This window comes from Podarcis vaucheri (genome assembly GCF_965113315.1).
Source record: "Podarcis vaucheri genome assembly, chromosome: 7".
Classification (NCBI taxonomy): Eukaryota; Metazoa; Chordata; class Lepidosauria; order Squamata; family Lacertidae; genus Podarcis; species Podarcis vaucheri.
In genome coordinates, this window is record NC_138765.1 from 3,319,794 (window position 1) to 3,342,578 (window position 22,785).

Genomic DNA, 22,785 nt, shown 5'->3' on the forward strand with positions numbered 1-22,785 from the left:
CCTGCATTTGCGCCATAAGACGCACACACATTCCCCCTTACTTTTTAGGAGGGAAAAAGGGAGTCTTATAGAGCAAAAAATACGGTATTTAAAATATGGTTTGTACTCCTGAAATGATTCTGTGTATTGGAAAAATATGGGTTTTTGTGTTTTTTCTTTTTCAGTTTTCTGTTTTGTCTTTTTGGGGGGTCTTTTTTAATCTTTATTTTTCACGATTTTGATCTGTTTTGATAATGGATTGTTCTTGTTCGATTGTTTTTTAATGGCAAAATCAATAAAGCCTATTAAAAAAACCAAAACAAAGAAGCGAATATTTTTATTTTCCCAGAGATAAAAAAGAACACGGAGAGGGGGAAATAGGAATTGCACAATTCTGGGAATAATGTCACCAGAAATAAAAAAAAAAGAAATGAGACCATTTTTTATGTACACAACAGTAACAGCCAGGATCTTAACTGCAAGAAACTGGAAAAGCGACAAAACACCTACAATAAATGAGTGGCAGGTCCAAATGATAGAATATCTACAGATGGCCATGAAGACAGGGAGAATTAGAGGTTACCCAAAACAGAAAGTACAGAAAGAATGGAAAATCTTTAAAGAGTATCTGGGAAAACATTACAATAACAAATATCTCCTGGCAGAAATAGATTGATCCTTGTAAAACAACAAATATAATGTTTTTTGATATCTGACGAAAACAAAGAAAGCAATACAATAATTTGGAACTGTGTGTGAAAAAATAGTAGAAATAATAACACAATGAGTCTAATCGGAAGTCAAATGTGGTTTTTTTGTTTTTGTTTTTCTTTTCCTTTGCTTTTTCTTTCTCTCTTATTCTCCCTCTTCTTTTTTCTTGGTCTTCCTCTCTTTGAGAAAGAGATAAAAAGTGTAATATGAAAACTTCAGTAACTTAAAGGTGATGCTGTGTAATTTTTCAATTACTATTTATATATTGTTAAAATTGGTTAATTGGAATGAATTGATGTAGCAATTACTGTGGTTTTTTCCCTTTGTTATTGTTGAATTCTAAATAAAGTTATAATAATAATAATAATAATAATAATAATAATAATAATAATAATAATAATAAAGGAGATGCCTGCATTGCATGGGGTCAGGCTGGATGACCCTTAGGGGTCCCTTTGGGCGAAAGCCCCCCATTGGCGCGGAGCCGCCACACTCTCCAGCGCCCTCACCTGCCACTCCAAAGGTGGCGCCGGGCCAGGTACGGCGACGCGGGCGCGCCATGACGTCACTGGAGGGGCGCGGACCTCCCCTTAAAGGGCCCGCAGCGCGGCAGGTGAGAGGAGCTTCGCGAACAGCTGGGAGACGGAGGGGTTGCGGAGCGGGATCCCCGGAGCGCCGCCTGACACACCTGGGCTCAGGTGAGCAGCATCAGCATCTGCGGGACGTGCGCGCGCGCGGGGTCCAAATGGACGGCAGACACGTGTACGCCTGCGTTCGTGTGAATGCGAAGTTGCGTGTCGCGGGCAAGAGATGAGACCTGCAGCCGGGGAGACAGGGTATTTCCCGCAGGAAGGAAGGTGTGTGTGGTTTTTTCTCACGGGAAGCGGGATAGGATAACAGGATAGGATAACAGAGCGAGCGTGCAAAGAAGAAAAAGAAGAAATTGAATGCAAATCCGCCCTCTTTGCACGCCGGGCACAGACGGCAGCAGCGGCTCCCTCCGAAAGCGAGGGGCAAGGGTGTGTTTTCTGTAGGAAGCAAGGAGCAAAAAGGCAGCTCTTGAGCGTGCAAAGGGAAGGTAGTGTGGTGCTGCGGTTAGAGAGCTGGCGTAAGACCTGGGAGGCTTAACGCGGGGGCGGCCGACCTCATCTTACTCTGAGTAGGCCCATAGGAATCAATGGAGACAGTGTGGTGTAGAGATTAGACCGAGACCTGGGAGAGAGCAGGGTTCAAATCCCACCAGGAAGCTCCTCTCAACCCGGGGTTGGGCTAGATGACCCTTGGAACCCCTTCTCACCCTGCAATTCACTTATTCTTTGAGAGAGGGAGAAGGACTTTTCCCTAGCTGCTTTCTCAACGCCGTGCATAATTTTTAAAATTCCTAACCTGTCGCCTCTTGCTTGTCTTAAGTCCCAAACGCTGCGCTCTTTCTTCATAAGTGATTCGCTCCACCCCTCAATCATTTTAGTCGCCCTTTTCTGACCCCTTTCCAACTCTGCAATCTCCTTTTTGAGGTGAAGCGCATGTGTGCACTTGCACATTCACAAACAATTCCTCAACATAAGATCTCCGCGATCCCAGTCGGTCGCAGCAGCATCTTGCATTTTTTTATACAAACAAATTTAATGCGAATCCGCCCTCTTTGCTAATCTTCTCCCCTCCAGATATTTTGGGCTGCAGCTGGAGCAAACTGTTTAGTTGCTTCCCGCCTCTGTTTTCCTCCTCTGTAAAATGGGGGCAAAAGTTCTGGTCTGTTTTCTGGATCCGTGTGGGTGGATAAATGCCAGGGCAGGCTGCTGTTGTGGCTTTGATGCTTAAATAACATATAACTGCATGTTCATTTCATTGAACTGGAGCCTTGTGCCAAAAACTTTATTGGGAGCAGGAGCAAAAGAGCAAAGCACATTTTTGGGTGGTGGGATGCGAGCTTTGGAGCACGTTTCTGAATGAGAAATGATTATTATTTATTGATTTATTAAATTTGTATTCCGCCCTTCATCTGAGGATCACCGGACAGTTCACGGCGTAAAAATACAAAATGGAAACACAAAATGCATAGTAAAACAAAGGCAAAAGGAACCAATAACCCGTCTCCCAATAATTTATTTCCATTTATTATTTGGTTATTACCTTATTTGTCTAGTTAAGGCAGCCTTTGCTAACCTGGTCTCTCCAGATGTTTTCGATCAAGACTCCCATCAGCCCAGCTCAGAACATCTGGAGGGCAGCAGTTGGACGAAGGCTGATTCAAGGCGTTTCTTCCGTGCTTCTCAGCCAGAAAGGTTTGCAACGTGACTTTCCTGCGGGCAATCGAAAGAACACAGGCTCACATTCTGAAAGTTGCAGTCCGAAAGGAAACTGGGATGGGGAGGGAAGAGGAAAACCGGGAAACCTGGGCATCAATTTGCAAACAGCTCAGAGAGAGGATGCTTTGAATGGAGCTGGTCTCTCAAGCACGGAGCCACAGAAGTGGTCTTGCTTGCCTTCTTTCATTAAAGGTAAAGGTAAAGGGACCCCTGACCATTAGGTCCAGTCGTGGCCAACTCTGGGTTTGCGGCGCTCATCTCGCTTTACAGGCCGAGGGAGCCGGCATTTGTCTGCAGATGGCTTCCGGGTCGTGGGACGCGGGTGGCACTGTGGGTTAAACCACAGAGCCTAGGACTTGCGGATCAGAAAGTCGGTGGTTCGAATCCCCATGACGGGGTGAGCTCCCGTTGCTCGGTCCCTGCTCCTGCCAACCTAGCAGTTCGAAAGCACCTCAAAGTGCAAGTAGATAAATAGGTACCGCTCCGGCAGGAAGGTAAACAGTGTTTCTGTGCGCTGCTCTGGTTCACCAGAAGTGGCTTAGTCATGCTGGCCACATGACGCAGAACTGTACGCCAGCTCCCTCAGCCAGTAAAGCGAGATGAGCGCCGCAACCCCAGAGTCGGCCACGACTGGACCTAACGGTCAGGGGTCCCTTTACCATTTACTTTAAAGGGGTCCCTGACCATTTGGACCTAATGAATGACTCTGGGGTTGCGGCGCTCATCTCGCTTTAGTGGCCGAGGGAGCCGGTGTTTGTCCGCAGACAGTTTTTCCAGCATGACTAAGCCGCTTCTGGCAAAACCAGAGCAGCGCATGGAAACGCTGTTTACCTTCCCGCCAGAGCGCTACCTATTAATCTACTTGCACTTTGATGTGCTTTCGAACTGCTAGGTTGGCAGGAGCTGGGACCGAGCAATGGGAGCTCACCCCGTTGCGGGGATTCGAACCGCCGACCTTCTGATCGGCAAGCCCTAGGCTCTGTGGTTTATACCACAGCGCCACCCATGTTTCATTTAAGCAGCTCAAATAGCTCAGTTGGTAGGAGGCTGCAGTTGGAAAGCCAGAGTCTGTGAGATTGAATCCTCTGTGGATTATTTTTTTTTAATTATAGCTCAGTTGGTTAGAGGTTGGAGGATGGATGGCAGCTAACAGATTGAGGTTGAATCCTGACAAGACAGAAGGACTGTCCTTGAGGGACGGATTGCAGGCAGGTGTGGAGGACTCCCTGGTCCTGAATGGGGTAACTTACCCCACGTAGAGTGAGTTACAGTAATCAAGTCTGGAGGTGACCATCGCATGGATCACTGTGGCTAGGTCAGAGCGAGAAAGGTAAGCTAGCCTTTCCCACCTGGGAATCCCAGGTTGAAAGGTGCAGATCCGAGACCTGTGCTGTCCTCGGTCCTTGTCAGTCACCGCCCCACCCTCCCTGGCAAATGTCCTCTGCCGCCCCATGGTCCTGTTGAGCAAGGAGGCTGTGACGTCTCCTTGCAGGCTCCTCCTCTGTTGCAAGCCTAAAACTGCTCTCTGTTCACCTGAACAAAGTTGACAAACATCTCCTTTCTCCTGGACGGTGGATCAGCCCACACACTTGACAATCAAGTCTTGCGTCCAAGCAGGAAAAGGAGCACTACTCACAGGCAAGCCTCCCAGCTCTTGTCGTTGTGTCTCCTGGGCCGGACACTTCCTGGCAGAGTTCCTGCGCATACACACACACACACACACTGACCCCACAGTGAATGCCAAGACCTACTGGGGGCACCAGGTAAGTTGTTTGCTTGGGTGAGCTGCGAAGCTGCCTGTGTGTTGGGGTAGGACTACCATATTTTTCGCCCCATAGGATGCACTTTTTCCCCTCCAAAAATGAAGGGGAAATGTGTGTGCGTCCTATGGGGCGAATGCAGGCTTTCGCTGAAGCCTGGAGAGTGAGAGGCATCGGTGCGCACTGACCCCTCTCGCTCTCCAAGCTTCAGGAAGCTATCCGCAAGCCTTGCAAGCCTGGTGGGAGTTCCCATGGGCTCACAAGGCTTGCGGGCAGCAGCCTGCAGCCCCCGCGAGTGTCCGCAAGCCTTGCGCGCCCGGCAGGAGGTCCCGCCCGGTGCGCGAGGCTTGGGGCGGCAGCCTGTCGCCCGAAGCACGGAGAGCCCTCCGGAGGGCTCCCCTTGCTTTGGGCGGGTGTCTGCAAGCCTCGCACGCCCGGCAGGAGGTCCCGCCGGGTGCGCGAGGCTTGGGGCGGCAGCCTGTCACCCTGAAGCACAGGGAGCCCTCCGGAGGGTGCCCCGTGCTTCGGGCAGGTGAGCGCAAGGCTTGGGGCAGCAGCCAGGACGGAGGGGGGGAATATTTCCCCCCCTAAAAAACGAGGTGCATCCTATGGGCCGGTGCGCCCTATAGGACGAAAAATACGGTATCTTTCCGATGGACAGGTGAGTGGAAACAGCTGGAATGCCAGTTGTAGGTCGATTTGTCTTTGCGTGTGAGAAGCGCCTTGAATTTCAGGTTTCTGCACTCAGGCACAAATATGAGATGGGAGAATATCTGGCTTGGCAGTAGCACATGCGGAAAGGATCTGGGGGGTCTTGGTGGACCACAAGTTGAACAGGAGTCAACAGTGTGATGCAGCAGCAAAAAAGGCCAATGTTATTCTAGGCTGCGGGGACGCGGGGGACGCTGTGGGTTAAACCACAGAGCCTAGGACTTGCCAGCCAGAAGGTCGGCGGTTCAAATCCCCGCAATGACGGGGTGAGCTCCCGTTGTTCAGTCCCTGCTCCTGCCAACCTAGTAGTTCGAAAGCACGTCAAAGTGCAAATAGATAAATAGGTACCACTCCGGCGGGAAGGTAAACAGCGTTTCCGTGCGCTGCTCTGGTTCGCCAGAAGCGGCTTAGTCCTGCTGGCCACATGACCCAGAAGCTGTACGCCGGCTCCCTCAGCCAATAAAGCGAGATGAGCGCCACAACCCCAGAGTCGGCCACGACTCGACCTAATTGTCAGAAGTCCCTTTACCTTTACCTTTTTATTCTAGGCTGCTTCAGAAGAATTATTATTATTATTATTAATTGAATTTATATACAGTGGTACCTGGGGTTAAGAACCTAATTCGTTCTGGAGGTCTGTCTTAACCTGAAACTGTTCTTAACCTGAAGCACCACTTTAGCTAATGGAGCCTCCTGCTGCCACGCGATTTCTGTTCTCATCCTGAAGCAAAGTTCTTAACCCGAGTATTTTAGTGTTTTGTTGGAAGCCGCCCAGGGGACCCAGCCAGATGGGCGGAGTATAAATAATAAATTATGATTATTATATTATTACTATTTCTGGGTTAGTGGAGTCTGTAACCTGAAGTGTTTGTAACCCGAGGTACCACTGTATACCCGGATGTCTCGGGGCGGTTCACAGGATAAGTATAGGGAAGTCATAGTCCAACCCCCTGCCAAGCAGGAAACACCATCAGAGCACTCCTAACATATGGTTGTCAAGCCTCTGCTTAAAGACCTCCAAAGTAGGAGACTCCACCACACTCCTTGGCAGCAAATTCCACTGTCGAACAGCTCTTACTGTCAGGAAGTTCTTCCTAATGTTTAGGTGGAATCTTCTTTCTTGTAGTTTGGAGCCATTGCTCCGTGTCCGCTTCTCTGGAGCAGCAGAAAACAACCTTTCTCCCTCCTCTATGTGACATCCTTTTATATATTTGAACATGGCTATCATATCACCCCTTAACCTCCTCTTCTCCAGGCTAAACATGCCCAGCTCCCTTAGCCGTTCCTCATAAGGCATCGTTTCCAGGCCTTTGACCATTTTGGTTGCCCTCCTCCATTTTGGTTGACAAATTGGAACGTGTGCAGAGGAAGGCAACCAAGATGATCAAGGACAGGGGTCAGCAAACTTTTTCAGCAGGGAGCCGGTCCACCGTCCCTCAGCTCTTGTGGGGGGCCGGACTATATTTTGCAGAAAAAATATGAATGAATTCCTGTGCCCCACAAATAACCCAGAGATGCATTTTAAATAAAAGGACACATTTTACTCATGTAAAGGGTCTGGAAACCAAGCCTTATAAGGAACAGTTGAGAGAGCTGGGTATGTTTATCCTGGAGAATCTGAGAGGGGAGAAGATAGCCATCTTCAAATACTTTAAGGGCCGCCACATGGAAGGTGGAGCAAAGCTTGTTTTCTCCTGCTCCAGAGGGTAGGACTCGAACCCGTGGTTTCAAGTTACAAGGAAGAAGATTCCGACTAAACATCAGGAAGAACTTTCTGACAGCAAGAGCTGTTCGGCAGAGTCTCCCTCAGGAGATGGTGGACTCTCCTTCCTTGGGGGTTTCTGAGCAAAGGCTGGGTGTCCATCTGCCATGGATGCTTTAGTTGAGATTCTCCCTTCCCACTCTAGAATTCTACGATTCTATGATTCACTGTCATAGATAAGCCTCTGCCGATCAATCAGCCATGTGGATCTACGGCCACTTGATCAGCGCCTGAAAACGCTCCTCAGACCAACCCCTGGAATTTTGCCTGGCTGGACAGGGCATCCTTGACCTCTGATAATTCCTCTTGCCAGTCGGGAACAGGGCTGGATTTAGGTTGAAGCTACTGAAGGTAACGGGGCCCTTTATATGTCCAGCTGTCCTTTGTCAACAACAAATTGCCACTGTTTTTTGTGTTGAATAGATGCTATATGGTAATTCATGGACCTAATAGGTATCTGACGCAGGTGGCGCTGTGGGTTAAACCACAGAGCCTAGGACTTGCCGATTGGAAGGTCTGCGGTTCGAATCCCCGCAACGGGGTGAGCGCCCATTGCTCGGTCCCTGCTCCTGCCAACCTAGCAGTTCGAAAGCACGTCAGAGTGCAAGTAGATAAATAGGTACCATTCCGGCGGGAAGGTAAATGGTGTTTCCATGCTCTGCTCTGGTTCGCCAGAAGAGGCTTAGTCATGCTGGCCACATGACCCGGAAGCTGTACGCCGGCTCCCTTGGCCAGTAAAGCGAGATGAGCGCCGCAACCCCAGAGTTGGCCACGACTGGACCTAATGGTCAGGGGTCCCTTTACCTTAATAGGTATCTAAAACCATTTGCCGTGCAACCAGTCCATGCAGAATGCAGGTACCCTATATATAGAAAGGAGCAAACCTGTGATATTTTAGGGAGCAGGCTCGTAGACGGGGCCCATGACTTACATCACAGGAGCCTACACAACACCAAACACGGTTGCTGTATATAGGTTTTATTTTATTTGTTTTTATCTTATATTTTGGAAAGGTACATCCAGTTTTTTCCCTTTACATTTTTTGGGGCCCCCAAGAGAGTGACGGCCTAAGCTAGAGCTTGTTTAGCTTATACGCAAATCAGGCACTGGTCTGGAAGGAGAGTGCAGATGCTTGTGTGAATGTGCCTCTGAATCAGTGCCTGGGTGAAATATACTCAGAGTCACAAAGTTATTTCATGCTCTTTATTCAGCTCATAGTGGTGAGGAGGAATGAATGAAAGTCCCCTCACAGTATCTGCTTTATATACATTCTTTACACAATGGGTTGCACATGATTGGCTAATTCCAGAATTCTACTGTAAGCCAATCAGGTTGTGGATTCACTTCTATTTGGAGCAGGATTGGGTGGCTCCTGCAGACCAATCATACTGCTGCATTGTTCTTGGACCAATCACACTGCTGCATTCTGAATCCTATTGTTCTAGGACTAATCAGACTGCTGCAATTTGGATCCTATTGTTCTAGGACCAATCAGACTGCTGCAGTTTGGATCCTATTCAACTCAGTACATAACACTGGGAATCACCCATGGGCAGAGCGCTTCCTCCAGTCATCTCGCCTCCCATTGTGAGAGGGCCTGTCTAGGATTTGGCCTGAGGAGTGGAGTTTTTTTGCGGGGGGGGGGCAGAGACAGAGGCAGTCAATCCACTCAGCTGTCTGACTTCTAAGCAGTGGAGTCCTATCTGTGAGGACGAATGGGTAGCCGCAGCCCTCCGCCAGTCTCCACCTGCTTACTTACAACCAGTCGGGGAGTGTTTATTATTGCCATTGCCTCTAGCGCCATCTACTGTTGGCCTCCCTGCCTTTCATCCTATCAGTCCCTCTCTCCCTTGCTTCTAAGGCGGGTTTCAGGTGGGCTGTGTATTCACACACAGAAATGGCTGTTGCCTTCACTTTCCTGGGCAATTATACCATCACTTTTCTAACTCCACGGGTTCCAGGCATTTATCCATGGAATGAAGGTCAACGGAGACTGTGTTGTCTTTGCGATGTATGATTTCATTTGCACATACAGTCATACCTTGGGTTACAGACGCTTCAGGTTGTGTTTTTTTGGGTTACAGACTCGCTGAAACCCGGAAGTACCGGAACGGGTTACTTCCAGGTTTCAGGGGTCGTGCATGTGCAGAAGTGCTAAATAGCGCTTTGCGCATGCGCAGAAGCACTGAATCGCAACTCGCGCATGTGCGCCTCTGCGGGTTGTGAACGTGCTTCCTGCATGGATCATGTTCGCAACCCGAGCGTACAGTGCTACCTTGGTTCTCAAACTTAATCCGTTCTGGAAGTCTGTTCCAAAACCAAGGCGCGCTTTCCCATAGAAAGCAATGCAAAACAGATCAATCCGTTCCAGACAACCCCTAAAGCAGCAATTTAACATGAATTTTGCTATCTAACGAGACCACTGAAACACAAAATGAAAGCAATAAACGATGTACTGCAGTCACGCAATCCATCAATCGGTAGCTGAACTGGGTTACACACAGTTACAAAAACAAAAAAAGAGCTGCAAAAACAAAAACTCAAAATAAGTAGCTGTTATGTACTGAGTTGAATAGGATCCAAAATGCAGCAGTCTGATTGGTCCTAGAACAATAGGATTCAGAATGCAGCAGTCTGATTGGCCCTAGAACAATGCAGCACTATGATTGGTCTGCAGGAGCCACCCAATCCGGCTCCAGATGGAAGTGAATCCACAACCTGATTGGCCTACAGGAGAATTCCGGAATTAGCCAATCACATGCAGCCCATTGTGTAAATAATGTATATAAAGCAGATACTTTGAGGGGACTTCCATTTATTCCTCCTCACCACTATGAGCTGAATAAAGAGCATGAAATCCACTCTCGACTCTGAGTATATTTCAGTAGCAAAAACATACAGACACTCAAATCGGAAGTGTAGCACTCAAAACGGAGCATGTTCGGCTTCCAAAAAAAGTTCACAAACCGGAACACTTACTTCCAGGTTTGCAGTGTTTGGGTTCCAAGTTGTTTGAGTCCCAAGGCGTTGTAGAACCAACGAACCACTGTACCGTCATACCTCGGGTTACAGACGCTTCAGGTTGTGTTTTTTCGGGTTACGGACCCGCCAAAACCCGGAAATACCGGAATGGGTTACTTCCGGTTTTCGGCAGTCGCACATGCGCAGAATTGCTAAATCGCACTTTGCACATGCGCAGAAGCACCGAATCGCAACCTGCACGTCTGCAGATGCAGTGCTGCAGGTTGCGAACTTGCATCCCACACAAATCAGCTTCGCAACCTGAGCGTCCACTGTATATATATAACCTGCACATAGTATGGAGGGCCTCACTGAGTCGGTTCCCAGAATATATTGTTTCTCCATTCAGATCCAGCTCAGAGCAAGAAGGTCTCTGTGTCTCCAAGATGGGTGACACCTGGCTTGAGAGCAGTACATGTGAAAAGGATCTAGGAGTCTTGGTTGACCACAAACTTGACATGAGCCAACAGTGTGACGCGGCAGCTAAAAAAGCCAATGCAATTCTGGGCTGCATCAATAGGAGTATAGCATCTAGATCAAGGGAAGTAATAGTGCCACTGTATTCTGCTCTGGTCAGACCACACCTGGAGTACTGTGTCCAGTTCTGGGCACCACAGTTCAAGAAGGACACTGACAAACTGGAACGTGTCCAGAGGAGGGCAACCAAAATGGCCAAAGGCCTGGAAACGATGCCTTATGAGGAACGGCTAAGGGAGCTGGGCATGTTTAGCCTGGAGAAGAGGAGGTTAAGGGGTGATATGATAGCCATGTTCAAATATATAAAAGGATGTCACCTAGAGGAGGGAGAAAGGTTGTTTTCTGCTGCTCTAGAGAAGCGGACACGGAGCAATGGACCCAAACGACAAGAAAGAAGATTCCACCTAAACATTAGGAAGAACTTCCTGACAGTAAGAGCTGTTTGACAGTGGAATTTGCTGCCAAGGAGTGTGGTGGAGTCTCCTACTTTGGAGGTCTTTAAGCAGAGGCTTGACAACCATATGTCAGGAGTGCTCTGATGGTGTTTCCTGCTTGGCAGGGGGTTGGACTCGATGGCCCTTGTGGTCTCTTCCAACTCTAGGATTCTTGATTCTATGATTCCAGCTTCCTGCCTGTTTTCAGCTCAGCACACAGACAACACTCTGGCTGTTGTTCTGCTGCCTAGCAGATAAGTGAGGGGGTGGAAGGAAGGCCCACGCATCATTCTTGCAGCTTTTGCAAGAACGGGATGCTGATGAAGACACTGAAGTGGCCAACTTAGGTCAGTGTCTTGCAAAGAAACTTGTCTGGCCAGTTGGACAACTCTGTTCGTCTCTAGCCCTTCCCAGGGTACAGGAACCCAAGATTTGGATGGTGCTCTGGGAATCATCCAGCCTGGCCCTCCCCAAACCCACAATGATTTTTTAAAAAGAGAGAGGAATGCTTCAAAAGCACCGAATGGATAGAATATTTGAATATTTCCAGATTCCGTTTCCAAAGGCTGCAATCTCTCCTGCGCAAAAGGGTTCAGGGAGAGGATAGCAACCACCGAACTAAATAGTTTTCCTCCTACCTGTTGGAACAGACCCAGCCGGTTTGCAGCACTGAGCCAGGGCCCAAGGGGTGAAGCAACCTCCTTGCAAAGTTAAGAGAGCTGTCAAACTAAACTTGGCACAAAAGCACACGACAAATTTACTTTGTTTTCTTTTTAAAAGAAAAATGTAGAGTGGCCTTAGGCAGAGAATCCAGAGGTGCGGAGGAGGCGCTTAAGATCTTTCCGAACTGGTTTCCCCCCCACTAAAAATAACATACACACTTTATTTTTCCCACCGGCCCAACGCACACAGATTTTTACGGTGCTGGCTCCAGGTTTTGATGAGTTGGCGGGCAAGACACCTTGACTGACTCGCTGAATTTCTATCCCTCCTTTCTCTCCAAAGAGCTCAAGCTGGCGTAAATGGTTCTTCTTCCGCTCCTTATTTAATCCCTACGACAGTCCTGCGAGGTAGGTTAGGCTGAGAAGCAGTGGCTTCTGGCTGTCAAGGTCACCCCAAGGAGTTTTGTGGTCATTTAGCAACACCCTCGAAGTCCCGGGCCCCAAGGAGGTCAGATTAGCCTCAACCAGAGGCAGGGCCTTTTCAGCAGTGGCCCCGGCCTGGTGGAACGCTCTGCCTCATGAGACCAGGGCCCTGTGGGATCTGATTTCTTTCCGCAGGGCCTGTAAGACAGAGCTGTTCCGCCTGGCCTTTGGCTTGGAATCAACTTGATCCCCTCCCCTTCTTTCCTTTTTCCTTTCTCCTTCTGTGATGGAACTCCTATTTGGGGACTTCCCTGGCTTTTTTCTGGCCCACGTAGGACCAGTCTGGAAAGTTAGCCTTGGTGAAGATTTGACGTTTTCATCCCCAAAAAGTTTTTGATTGGAGTTCCTACCGAAATGAGGCTGCATTTTAATGTTGTATTTTAATCTTGTTTTTAAGTTGTACAGGATAAACAGGCTTCAGGATAAGTATTTTCGGGTTGCGCTCCGTGGCGACCCGGAAGTAATGGAGCACGTTACTTCCGAGTTTCGCCACTCGCGCATGCGCAGATGGTCAAAATGATGTCGCGCGCATGCGCAGAAGCGGCGAAACGCGACCCGCGCACGCGCAGACGTATCTTATGTTGTATTCAGGATGCGAACGGGGCTCTGGAACGTATCCCGTTCACATCCTGAGGTACCACTGTACTTTAATCAATTGTTTTTATCCCTGGTGTTAGCTGCCCTGAGCCCGGTCTTGGCTGGGGAGGGTGGGGTATAAATAAAATTTATTATATTCTTATTATTATTTGAACCCTGGTCTCCAAGGGCCTAGTCTAGCGCTCTAACCACTGCACCTCACTGTTTCTTTGAGAAGGCAAAGATCAGGCCAGAGGGGAGCCATCTAGTCCAGCCTCCTGTTCTCACAGTGGCCGCCTAGATAATTCAACGGGAAACCGACAAGCAGGATTCGAACACAAGACCAACCCTCCCCTCCCGCGTTTTCCAGCAGCTGGGATTCTGAAGCACTGCTGCCTGTGGAGGCAGAACAGAGAAATCCTGGCCGGTAGCCGCCAACAGCCCTCTCCTCCTCCACAAATTTCTCCAATCCTGTTTTAAAACCGTCCAAGTTGGCGGCCATCCATGTCTCTTGTGGGAGGGAGTTCCATAGTCTAACCCTGTGCTGCGTGAAAAAAAGGCTTCCTTTTCTCTGTCCTGATAGGGCAGTGGGTAGTCCGGTTGGTTAGAGACTGGTGCTGAGAACGCCAAGGTTGCAGGTTCGATCCCCGTATGGGACAGCTGCGTATTCCTGAATCGCAAAGGGGTTGGACTAGATGATGCCCAGGGGTCCCTTTCCGACTCTACAAAGTCTATGGAACTTCCAACACTCAGCGTCATTGAATGCCCACCGCTTTCTCACTATGAATTTATAAAGTCCCAAACTCTGCAAACTACAGTGGTACCTCCGGATCCGTTCTGGAGGCCCGTTCACAACATGAAAAGAACGCAACCCGCAGCGGCGCGTCTGCGCACACGCGGATTGCGATTCGCCGCTTCCGCGCATGCGCGTGACATCGTTTTGCGCTTCTGCGCATGCGCGAGTGGCAAAACCCGGAAGTAACCCTTTCCAGTACTTCCGGGTCGCCGCGGGACGTAACCTGAAAGAACGTAACATGAAGCAGACATAACATGAGGTATGACTGTATTTCCTCATAAGGGAGTCACTCCATCCTAAGAATAACAATGACAATTTTATTATTTCTACCCTGCCCATCTCGGGTTTCCCCAGCCACTCTGGGCGGCTCCCAACAGAGTATTAAAAACACAAGAAAACATCAAACATTAAAAACTTCCCTAAACAGGGCTGCCTTCAGATGTCTTCTAAAAGTCAGATAGTTGTTGATTTGTATATTGATCACGTGGGCTGCCTGTTACAGAATCCACTGTGGGCTTCGCAAGGTCGCTGAAGCTGCCCTTATCGCCAATGGCTTCTGCGACTTCGGTTCCTTATCATTCGCTACCACCTGCCTGTTTGCCAGGGAGAAAACGAAGGAGAAAGCAGACTGCGTTCCTTTTACCCCGCTCCTCCCAGTTATTTTCATGAATAAAGCAACTGATAAATATATAATTATTATTATTAATAATAATTAAGAACAATACCCCCAAAGTGATTTGCCCATCCCTCTCCCGGATGATCAGGGATGTGGGTGGCGCTGTGGGTTAAACCACAGAGCCTAGGGCTTGCCGATCAGAAGGTCGGCAGTTTGAATCCCCGTGACAGGGTGAGCTCCCGTTGCTCGGTCCCTGCTCCTGCCAAACTAGCAGTTCAAAAGCACGTCAAAGTGCAAGTAGATAAATAGGTACCGCTTTGGCGGGAAGGTAAATGGCGTTTCCGTGCGCTGCTCTGGTTCTCCAGAAGCAGCTTAGTCATGCTGGCCACATGACCCGGAAGCTGTACGCCGGCTCCCTCGGCCAATAAAGCGAGATGAGCGCTGCATCTAGCCATCACAGCCTCCTGTGGAAGGGAGTTCCATAAGTTAACATAAGACCATCAGAAGGGACTTTGGCATCAGCCCATGGTTTCCAGCAACTTTGTGGAGGTAGAGAACATACCCTCCAACATTTATTTGATGAAAATAGGGACGTCCTAAGGAAAAGTGGGTCATTCCGGAATCAAATCAGAAACCGGGACGGCTTCTTTAAATCCGGGACTGTCCCTGAAAAATAGGGACACTTGGAGGCGTGTGAGGGCATAGCCATTTCTGTTCTCCATGCCATATATCCTTAAATACGCCACCTTAATTCCTTTCTGCTTGGGACCGGTGGAATCTTTCGCTGCCCTGAGATTGAGGTGCTGTGTAGCAATATCTATACAGCGGTACCTTGGTTCTCAAACTTAATCCGTTCCGGAAGTCCGTTCCAAAACCAAAGCGTTCCAAAACCGAGGCTTGCTGCTTACCCATAGAAAGCAATGCAAAACGGATCGATCCGTTCCTGGCTTTTAAAAACAACCCCTAAAATTGCAATTGAACGTGGATTTTGCTATCTAACGAGACCATTGATCCATAAAATGAAAGCAATAATGTATTGCAGTCACACAATCAACCCATCAGTAGCTGAACCGGGTTCCACACAGTAACATAGCTGTCAATGTTTTCCTTTTTTTTAAAAGGGAAATCCCCTTATTCCAAAAAGGATTCCTCGCAAGAAAAGGGAAAAGTTGGCAGCTTTGCACAGTCACAAAAAAAACGAAAAGAGCCACAAAAACGCAAAATAAATAGCAAAAACAGACAGACCTCAGCATAACACTCAAAACAGAGCATGCTTAGCTTCCGAAAAAAGTTTGCAAAATGGAACACATACTTCCAGGTTTGCAATGTCCGAGTACCAAGGCGTTTGAGAACCAAGGTGCCACTGTATAATTATTCCCTCTTGCTTTTCATCTCTCCGGCTGAGACGGCTCGCACTTGAACTGGAGACCCCACCTTTTGCGGCCCCAAGCGCTGAAATCATAATCCTCTGAGACCCGCCGGAGTCTAATTAGCAGGGGAGAATGAGATGTTCTCTAGGAAATCTTCCCTGCTGGCAGAGACGCTGCAGTTTGTTTACCAAGCCTGGCATCGGAGAGACCCAAAAGCAGAGCAAGGTGCCAACCTGGGAGCCCCAGGGAATCTCCAACGGCTGCTGGAAAAACCTACAGAGCAGAAATAAAATGCCAGGCAGTGAACTGCGATTGAGGAAGGCAGGGTGACTTCACACCTACGTTGGAAGCACCCAGGGAGGAGAGAGAAGAGGGGGCGGATCTTGGCCAAATGTGGACCCCAAGGCCTCTCATAAGACCGGAAGAGGCTGCTGGATCAGACCACAAGCAGGATCCGAGCACGAGAGTTGGAAGGGGTTCCCAGGGTCATCCAGTCCAACCCGCTTTGCGGTGGCTGCGACGGGCAGTGGTGAAATCATCAAGCCTGATGAGGAACGGTTGAAGGAGCTGGGTAGGTTTCGCCTGGAAAAGAGGAGACCGGGAGGAGATTCATATCTGAACGAGGAGTCTTCTTCTGATATGTGATGGGGTTGCCGCATGGGAGAGGGAGCAAGCTGGTTTGCTCCTGCTCTGGAGGGTAGGACTCGAACCCCCGTGGCTTCAAGTTACAAGAAAGGAGGTTCCAGCTGAACATCAGGAATGACTTTCTGATGGGAAGGGCTGTTTGACCGTGGGGTGGGAGGCAGTGGGCTCTCCTTCCTTGGGGGTTTTTAAGCAGAGGTTGGGTGTCCATCTGTCATGGATGTTTCAGTTGAGATTCCTTCACTGAAGCGGGTTGCTCTAGATGACCCTCAGGAGCCCTTCTAACTCTACAGTTCCATGGTTCTAGGATTAAGTGGTCTGCCAAGACCCTTGGGATCTTGCAAGTGGTCTATGGAGGGGAAAGAGTTTGGAAACCACGGATCTGATTTTTGCGTGTCGGAAATGCAGCTTGTAGGACGTAACTCAGAGTCCCAACCTTTGCTCTGCCCTGCCTGGAAGGCTCTCCTTCAGGGTTCAAAAGGTTGACGCATCCCTAGCTTAGAAGAAGTCACATCCTTTGACCTGGATTTCTTCTTTATTGGGGTGGTGGTTCGTCCAGTGATTAAGAGGCTGCAAGGCAACGGCTCTTCCTGTGATTCTTTTAATTACGCCAGCCTGAAAAGGTAGAATCAGAGGACTTGATTGGGCTTTGGCAAGAGGAAATGAGTCAACCAGAAAAACAGCGAGTCGGACTTGTTCTCTGGCACACGACACCAGCCTAATAAAGACTCCTCTCTCCCCAGAGCTAGAAACAGGATTTATTCCACCCTGCTCCAACCACTGGACAACACTGCCTCTTTCAGAGCTGAGAAGAAGTCCAGGGAGTTTGCCTCCATCCGGCCATCTACTTGAGCAAAGCAGAAATCGGCCGCAGCAAATCAGTGGTAAGGACCTCCTTTTGTTCCTGTTTGGATGGGAGAGAGACTAAAAGGACAGGGTTCTAACTAGGGCTGGGAGATATTTGGTTTTCAAACAGATCACCAGCTAAACGTCGCAATATACAAATATATCACGATATCTGAAAAAGGATGGAACTATGTAGAGGCAAACAGCAGGGCTGGGCGATATCTGGTTTTTTGATTTGTGATATATCACCCGCTAAACGTCGCAATATATGGGACGCGGGTGGCGCTGTGGGTAAAACCGCAGTGCCTAGGACTTGCCGATCGCATGGTCAGCGGTTTGAATCCCCGTGGCGGGGTGAGCTCCCGTCTTTTGGTCCCAGCTCCTGCCCACCTAGCCCTTCGAAAGCACCCTTAAATGCACGTAGATAAATAGGTACCGCTTTATAGCGGGAAGGTAAATGGCGTTTCCGTGCGCTGCGCTGGTGCTGGCTCGCCAGAGCAGCTTCGTCGCGCTCGCCATGTGACCCGGAAGTGTCTCCAGACAGCGCTGGCTCCCGGCCTCTTGAGCAAGATGAGCGCGCAACCCTAGAGTCGGTCACGACTGGCCCGTACGGGCAGGGGTACCTTTAAACGTCGCAATATACAGATATATCACGATAATCTGAAAAAAGGATAGAACTGTGTACAGTGGTACCTTGGTTGTCAAATTGCTTGGCTCCCGAACAAATTGGTTCCTGAACGCCACAAACCCGGAGTGAGTGTTCCGGTTTGTGGTCGTTTTTTTGGAAGCTGAACGTCCGGCGCGGCTTCCGATTGAGTGCAGGAAGCTCTTGCAGCCAATCGGAAGCTGCGCCATGGTTTTCGAACTCCCAGAACGGATTACGTTTGACAGCCAAGGTCCCACTATACTCATTTTTACATCCTTAAGATATCAATGACTTCCCTTCTTCACTTTCCATGGTTCATTTTACATATCATGTTGTTGTTGTTTAGTCGTTTAGTGGTGTCCGCCTCTTCATGACCCCCTGGACCAGAGCACGCCAGGCCCTCCTGTCCTCCACTGCCTCCCGCAGTTTGGTCAAACTCATGCTGGTAGCTTTGAGAACACTGTCCCACCATCTCGTCCTCTGTCGTCCCCTTCTCCTTGGGCCCTCCATCTTTCCCAGCATCAGGGTCTTTTCCAGGGAGTCTTCTCTTCTCCTGAGGTGGCCAAAGTCTTGGAGCCTCAGCTTCAGGATCTGTCCTTCCAGTGAGCACTCAGGGCTGATTTCCTTCAGAATGGAGAGGTTGGATCTTCTTGCAGTCCATGGGACTCTCAAGAGTCTCCTCCAGCACCAGAATTCAAAAGCATCCATTCTTCGGCGATCAGCCTTCTTTATGGTCCAGCTCTCACTTCCATACATCACTATTTACATATCATAAATCCCTGCATATTTTACAAAAACTATTCAGTATTCCATTACTGCATCCATCACTTGTTTACACTGTTGAATTTATCTTAATGCTGCCAGCGTTTTCCGCTGTGCACAATTATTTCCCATATATTCAGTCAATGGTTTTCCAGTCTTCTCTAAACGTACGTTCTTCTTGTTCTCTTATTCTGTATGTTAAGTCTGCGAGTTTGCGCCTATTCTGTCATCTTATGTTGCCATTCTTCTTTGGTCTCTCATTTTCCCTTTTTTGGGCTAACAAAACACGGGCCGCAGTAGCAACACACATAAACAACCTTTTCCGACACCTGGGAATTCCACTTTGAATGTATCGGGGAAATTTTTAATGCCTAATGTTTTGCCATTTTTTATGCGCTGTAAGCATCCCAGAGTGGGGAGACCCAGCCACGTGGGCGGAGTATAAATAATAAAATTATTATTATTTAGAGGGGCTGGGAGCTGGGGCCACTGTCAAACAGTGGTTCCGCTCCTTCCTCCTGGGCCGTGTTCAGAAAGTGGTGGTGGGGGATGAGTGTTCAGACCCCTGGGCTCTCACTTGTGGGGTGCCTCAGATTTCTGTCCTCTCCCCCATGCTTTTCAACATCTACATGCAGCCACTGGGAGAGATCATCAGGGGGTTTGGGCTGGGTGTTCATCAGTATGCGGATGATACCCAGCTCTACCTCTCTTTCAAATCAGAACCAGTGAAGGCGGTGAAGGTCCTGTGTGAGTGTCTGGAGGCGTTTGGAGGATGGATGGCGGCTAGCAGGTTGAGGTTGAATCCTGCAAGATAGAACTACTGTTCTTGAGGGACTAAGGGCGGGCTGGTGTGGAGGACTCCCTGGTCCTGAATGGGGCAAGTGTGCCCCTGAAGGACCAGGTGCACAGCTTGGGAGACATTTTGGACTCACAGCTGTCCATGGAGGTGCAGGGCCATTCTGTGTCCAGGGCTGCTCCATCTGGTACGCAGGATGAGACCCTCCCTACCCACAGACTGTCTTGCCAGAGTCTTGCATGCTCTGGTTATTTCCTGCTTGGACTACTGCAATGCGCTCTATGTGGGGCTACCTTTGAAGGTGACCTGGAAAGTACAACTAATCCAGAATGCAGCCGCTAGACTGGGGACTGGGAGCGGCCGCCGGGACCACATAACACCGGTCCTGAGAGATCTGCATTGGCTCCCCGTACGTTTCCGAGCACAATTCAAAGTGTTGGTGCTGACCTTGAAAGCCCTAAATGGCCTCGGCCCAGGATACCTGAAGGAGCGTCTCCACCTCCATCGTTCTGCCTGGATACTGAGGTCCAACTCCGAGGGCCTTCTGGCGGTTCCCTCGCTGCGAGAAATGAAGCTACAGGGAACCAGGCAGAGGGCCTTCTCGGTGGTGGCGCCCGCCCTGTGGAACACCTTCCCGTCAGATGTCAAGGAAATAAACAACGATCTGACTTTTAGAAGACATCTGAAGGCAGCCCTGTTTAGGGAAGCTTGGATTGTTTAATAGGTTATTGTATGTTAGTGTTTTGTTGGAAGCCGCCCAGAGTGGCTGGGGAAGCCCAGCCAGATGGGCGGGCTATAAATAAATAAATAAATAAATAAATAAATAATTCACAAATGCCCCCCTGTCCCCCATCTGCCCCACGCAGGTCTCCAGCCATGGGGAGCCCCGGGGAGCCGCTGAGTCGCTTCTGGCGCTGGTACATCTACGCCATCCACGGCTACTTCTCGGAAGTGATGTTCACGGCCGCCTGGTCCTTTGTGGTGGACCGGGACTGGAAGTTCCAGGGGGTGACCAGCGTGTGGGCCCTCTTCATCTACGGGACCTGCGGCCTGGCCCTCGAGCGCCTCTACGTCCTGCTCAAGGGCCGCAGCTTCCTGGTGACCCGCTGCGCCATCTACACCCTGTGCATCTACCTCTGGGAGTTCTCCACCGGTTATGCGCTGCAATGCTTCAACGCCTGCCCCTGGGACTACAGCCACTACCGGTACAACTTCATGGGCCTCGTGACCCTGGAATATTGCCTCTTCTGGTTCGTTGGCGCCCTCCTGCTGGAGAAAATCGTCATCCGCAACACCCTGAGGCTCAGGCTGGATCCGGCCGGTAGCACCCAAGGGTGCCCCTTCCCCAGGTTCGAACTAAAAGACGACTGAGTTTGGGGTAACTCAGGATGGAGAGAAAACCAGGGAGATTTAAGATCCCGGACAGTCAAACTCCATCCTTTTCTTCCTCTGGGCAAATCTGCGGAGGGGACGGCTATCACAATGGCCGCACTCTTCCTCCACGGTCAAGCAATGCTCCTGAAGGCCCGTTGCTGGAAGCCGCAGGCGGGGAGAGTTGTTCTCGCATTCAGGTCCCACTTCCGGGTTTCCGGCGGGTTGGCCACAGGGTGTTGGGTTGAAATATACTCGGAGTCGAGAGGGGATTTCATGCTATTTATTCAGCTCATAGTGGTGAGGAGGAATGGAAGTTCCCCCAGAATGTCTGCCTTATATACATTATTTACACAATGGGCCCCACGTGATTGGCTAATTCCGGGATTCTCCTGTAGGCCAATCAGGTTGCGGATTCACTTCCACCCGGAGTTGGATTGGGTGGCTCCTGCGGACCAATCAGACTGCTGTGCTCTGGGTCCTATTGTTCTAGGACTGATCAGACTGCTGCGTTCTGAATCCTATTGTTCTAGGACCAATCAGACTGCTGCATTTTGGATCCTATTCAACTCAGTACATAACAGCCCGGACCCAACAGGCTTTTACTTCTTCTTTGCAATATACCCCAAGTCTTGCTTTCCCTCCTTGCGTCTGAACTCCTCCGACTTTGAGTTTGAGCCATGGGTTCGAATCCTCCCCCGCCAGCCACTGGGTGACCCTGGACTCTGGTGACGGTCTCCCGCTTTCACCTACCTCACAGGGTGGTTGTGAGAGGAAGGCGGCAAACGCCGCGATCCTGGAGCCGTGGCGGAAAGGAGTCTCGAGGGATCGGAAGGATCGAACCCGGGACCTTCTGCAGGCCAGGAAAATGCTCTTACCACTGAGCCACAGTTGTCCCCCTGGGATCGTAGACTTGCAAGCGTTTCAACCCCCTCGTACAATGAGCTAGTCTCTCAGCGAATAGCAACACTGGGAGCTGGGTCTGTTTCGCTCATATTGTCAACACTGGCCAGTGTCAGATCTGCAGGAGTTCGGCGGGAGACTTTTCCAGCCCTGCCTGGGGATTTCTTTTTATTTCTATGTATTTATTAAATATGCTGCTGTGGAATGAATTTGGGTCCTGTTCCTGCATGCACAGCAGTCGCAACACCCCTGATTCGCGGCTCGCCCCCTAAAAATATACCAAGATGCCAGATTCTAAATAAAGGGATGGTTTAATAGACACACAGGAAGGGACCTTAGAGCAAACCAATCCATTGGTCCATGTACCTCAGTACGGTCTACTCTGACTGGCACATGGCTGTCAACCGTCCCTTATTTGGTGGGACACTCCCTTATCCCAGCGCTGCATCCCGCTGCTGTCCCTTACTGATGATGCCCCTTAAATTTCCCGGGTTTCAAAGGAAGCAGCTCCTCTCCCTCCCTCCCTGCCGGCCAGGGAGGAGGGAGGCTCCAACTGGGTTGCTTGGCTGCGTTGCTCACCCAATAAGGAGTCTAAGAACGACTGGGGGGTGGGGCTTGCATGCCTTGTGCCAATCAAACCGGCCGTGTTGCCTGGGGACTTGCCTTTGCTCAGTGCTTCCCAGCGGAGAGGTGACGGTGGTTTTCCTTGCTGCATCCCCTTTGCCGGGTTGCTGCGCTGTGGGAACCACCGCTTGAGGCTTCGTTTGGCTGCTGGTTGACTAAAATCCCTTATTTTGGCTGCTGATCCCTTATTTTCGAGGCTGCTGATCCCTTATTTTCATATCTGTAAGTTGACAGCTATGGACTGGCAACAGCTCCCCAGGTTTCCATGCAAAGCAGTTGCTCTAACACTAAGCCACAACCTTTGCCCAAAGTGCCCACACCAAGGTTTCCCAACCTGGCTCACTGTTTTTGGACTGCACTTAATAATAATAATAATAATAATAATAATAATAATAATAATAATAAATTTTATTTATATCCCGCCCTCCCCAGCCAAAGCCGGGCTCAGGGCGGCTAACAACAATCAAATAATCAGTCAAATAATCACACAATCTAAAAATATTTCATTATAAAAATTAATTAAATCAAATT

General features: G+C 49.6%; 1 protein-coding gene, 1 long non-coding RNA gene and 1 pseudogene across 6 annotated transcripts in view; all 3 read left to right on the top strand.

The window, feature by feature from the left end:
- Positions 1–22,785, top strand: part of LOC309537053 — a 219,790-nt gene that overhangs the window by 56,551 nt on the left and 140,454 nt on the right. The gene's annotated exons all lie outside the window — the stretch shown is intronic.
- LOC309536971 (transmembrane protein 229B pseudogene) lies at positions 1,273–21,839 on the top strand (annotated as a pseudogene). Of its 3 annotated transcripts, XR_014224730.1 has the most exons (4): positions 1,344–1,388; positions 4,109–4,326; positions 17,050–17,190; positions 20,223–21,839. The product of XR_014224730.1 is annotated as a transmembrane protein 229B pseudogene (transcript). The 3 variants fall into 3 exon arrangements; XR_014224728.1 differs by lacking the exon at positions 4,109–4,326 and having other exon boundaries at positions 1,273–1,388; XR_014224729.1 differs by lacking the exons at positions 4,109–4,326; positions 17,050–17,190 and having other exon boundaries at positions 1,309–1,388.
- Positions 4,336–22,785, top strand: part of LOC309536968 (transmembrane protein 229B-like) — a 37,882-nt gene continuing 19,432 nt past the window's right edge. Inside the window, exon 1 of the mRNA XM_082231397.1 lies at positions 4,336–4,759. Coding sequence (XP_082087523.1) covers positions 4,734–4,759 — 26 coding nt within the window. The 5' untranslated portion in view covers positions 4,336–4,733. The remainder of the gene's footprint in view (positions 4,760–22,785) is intronic.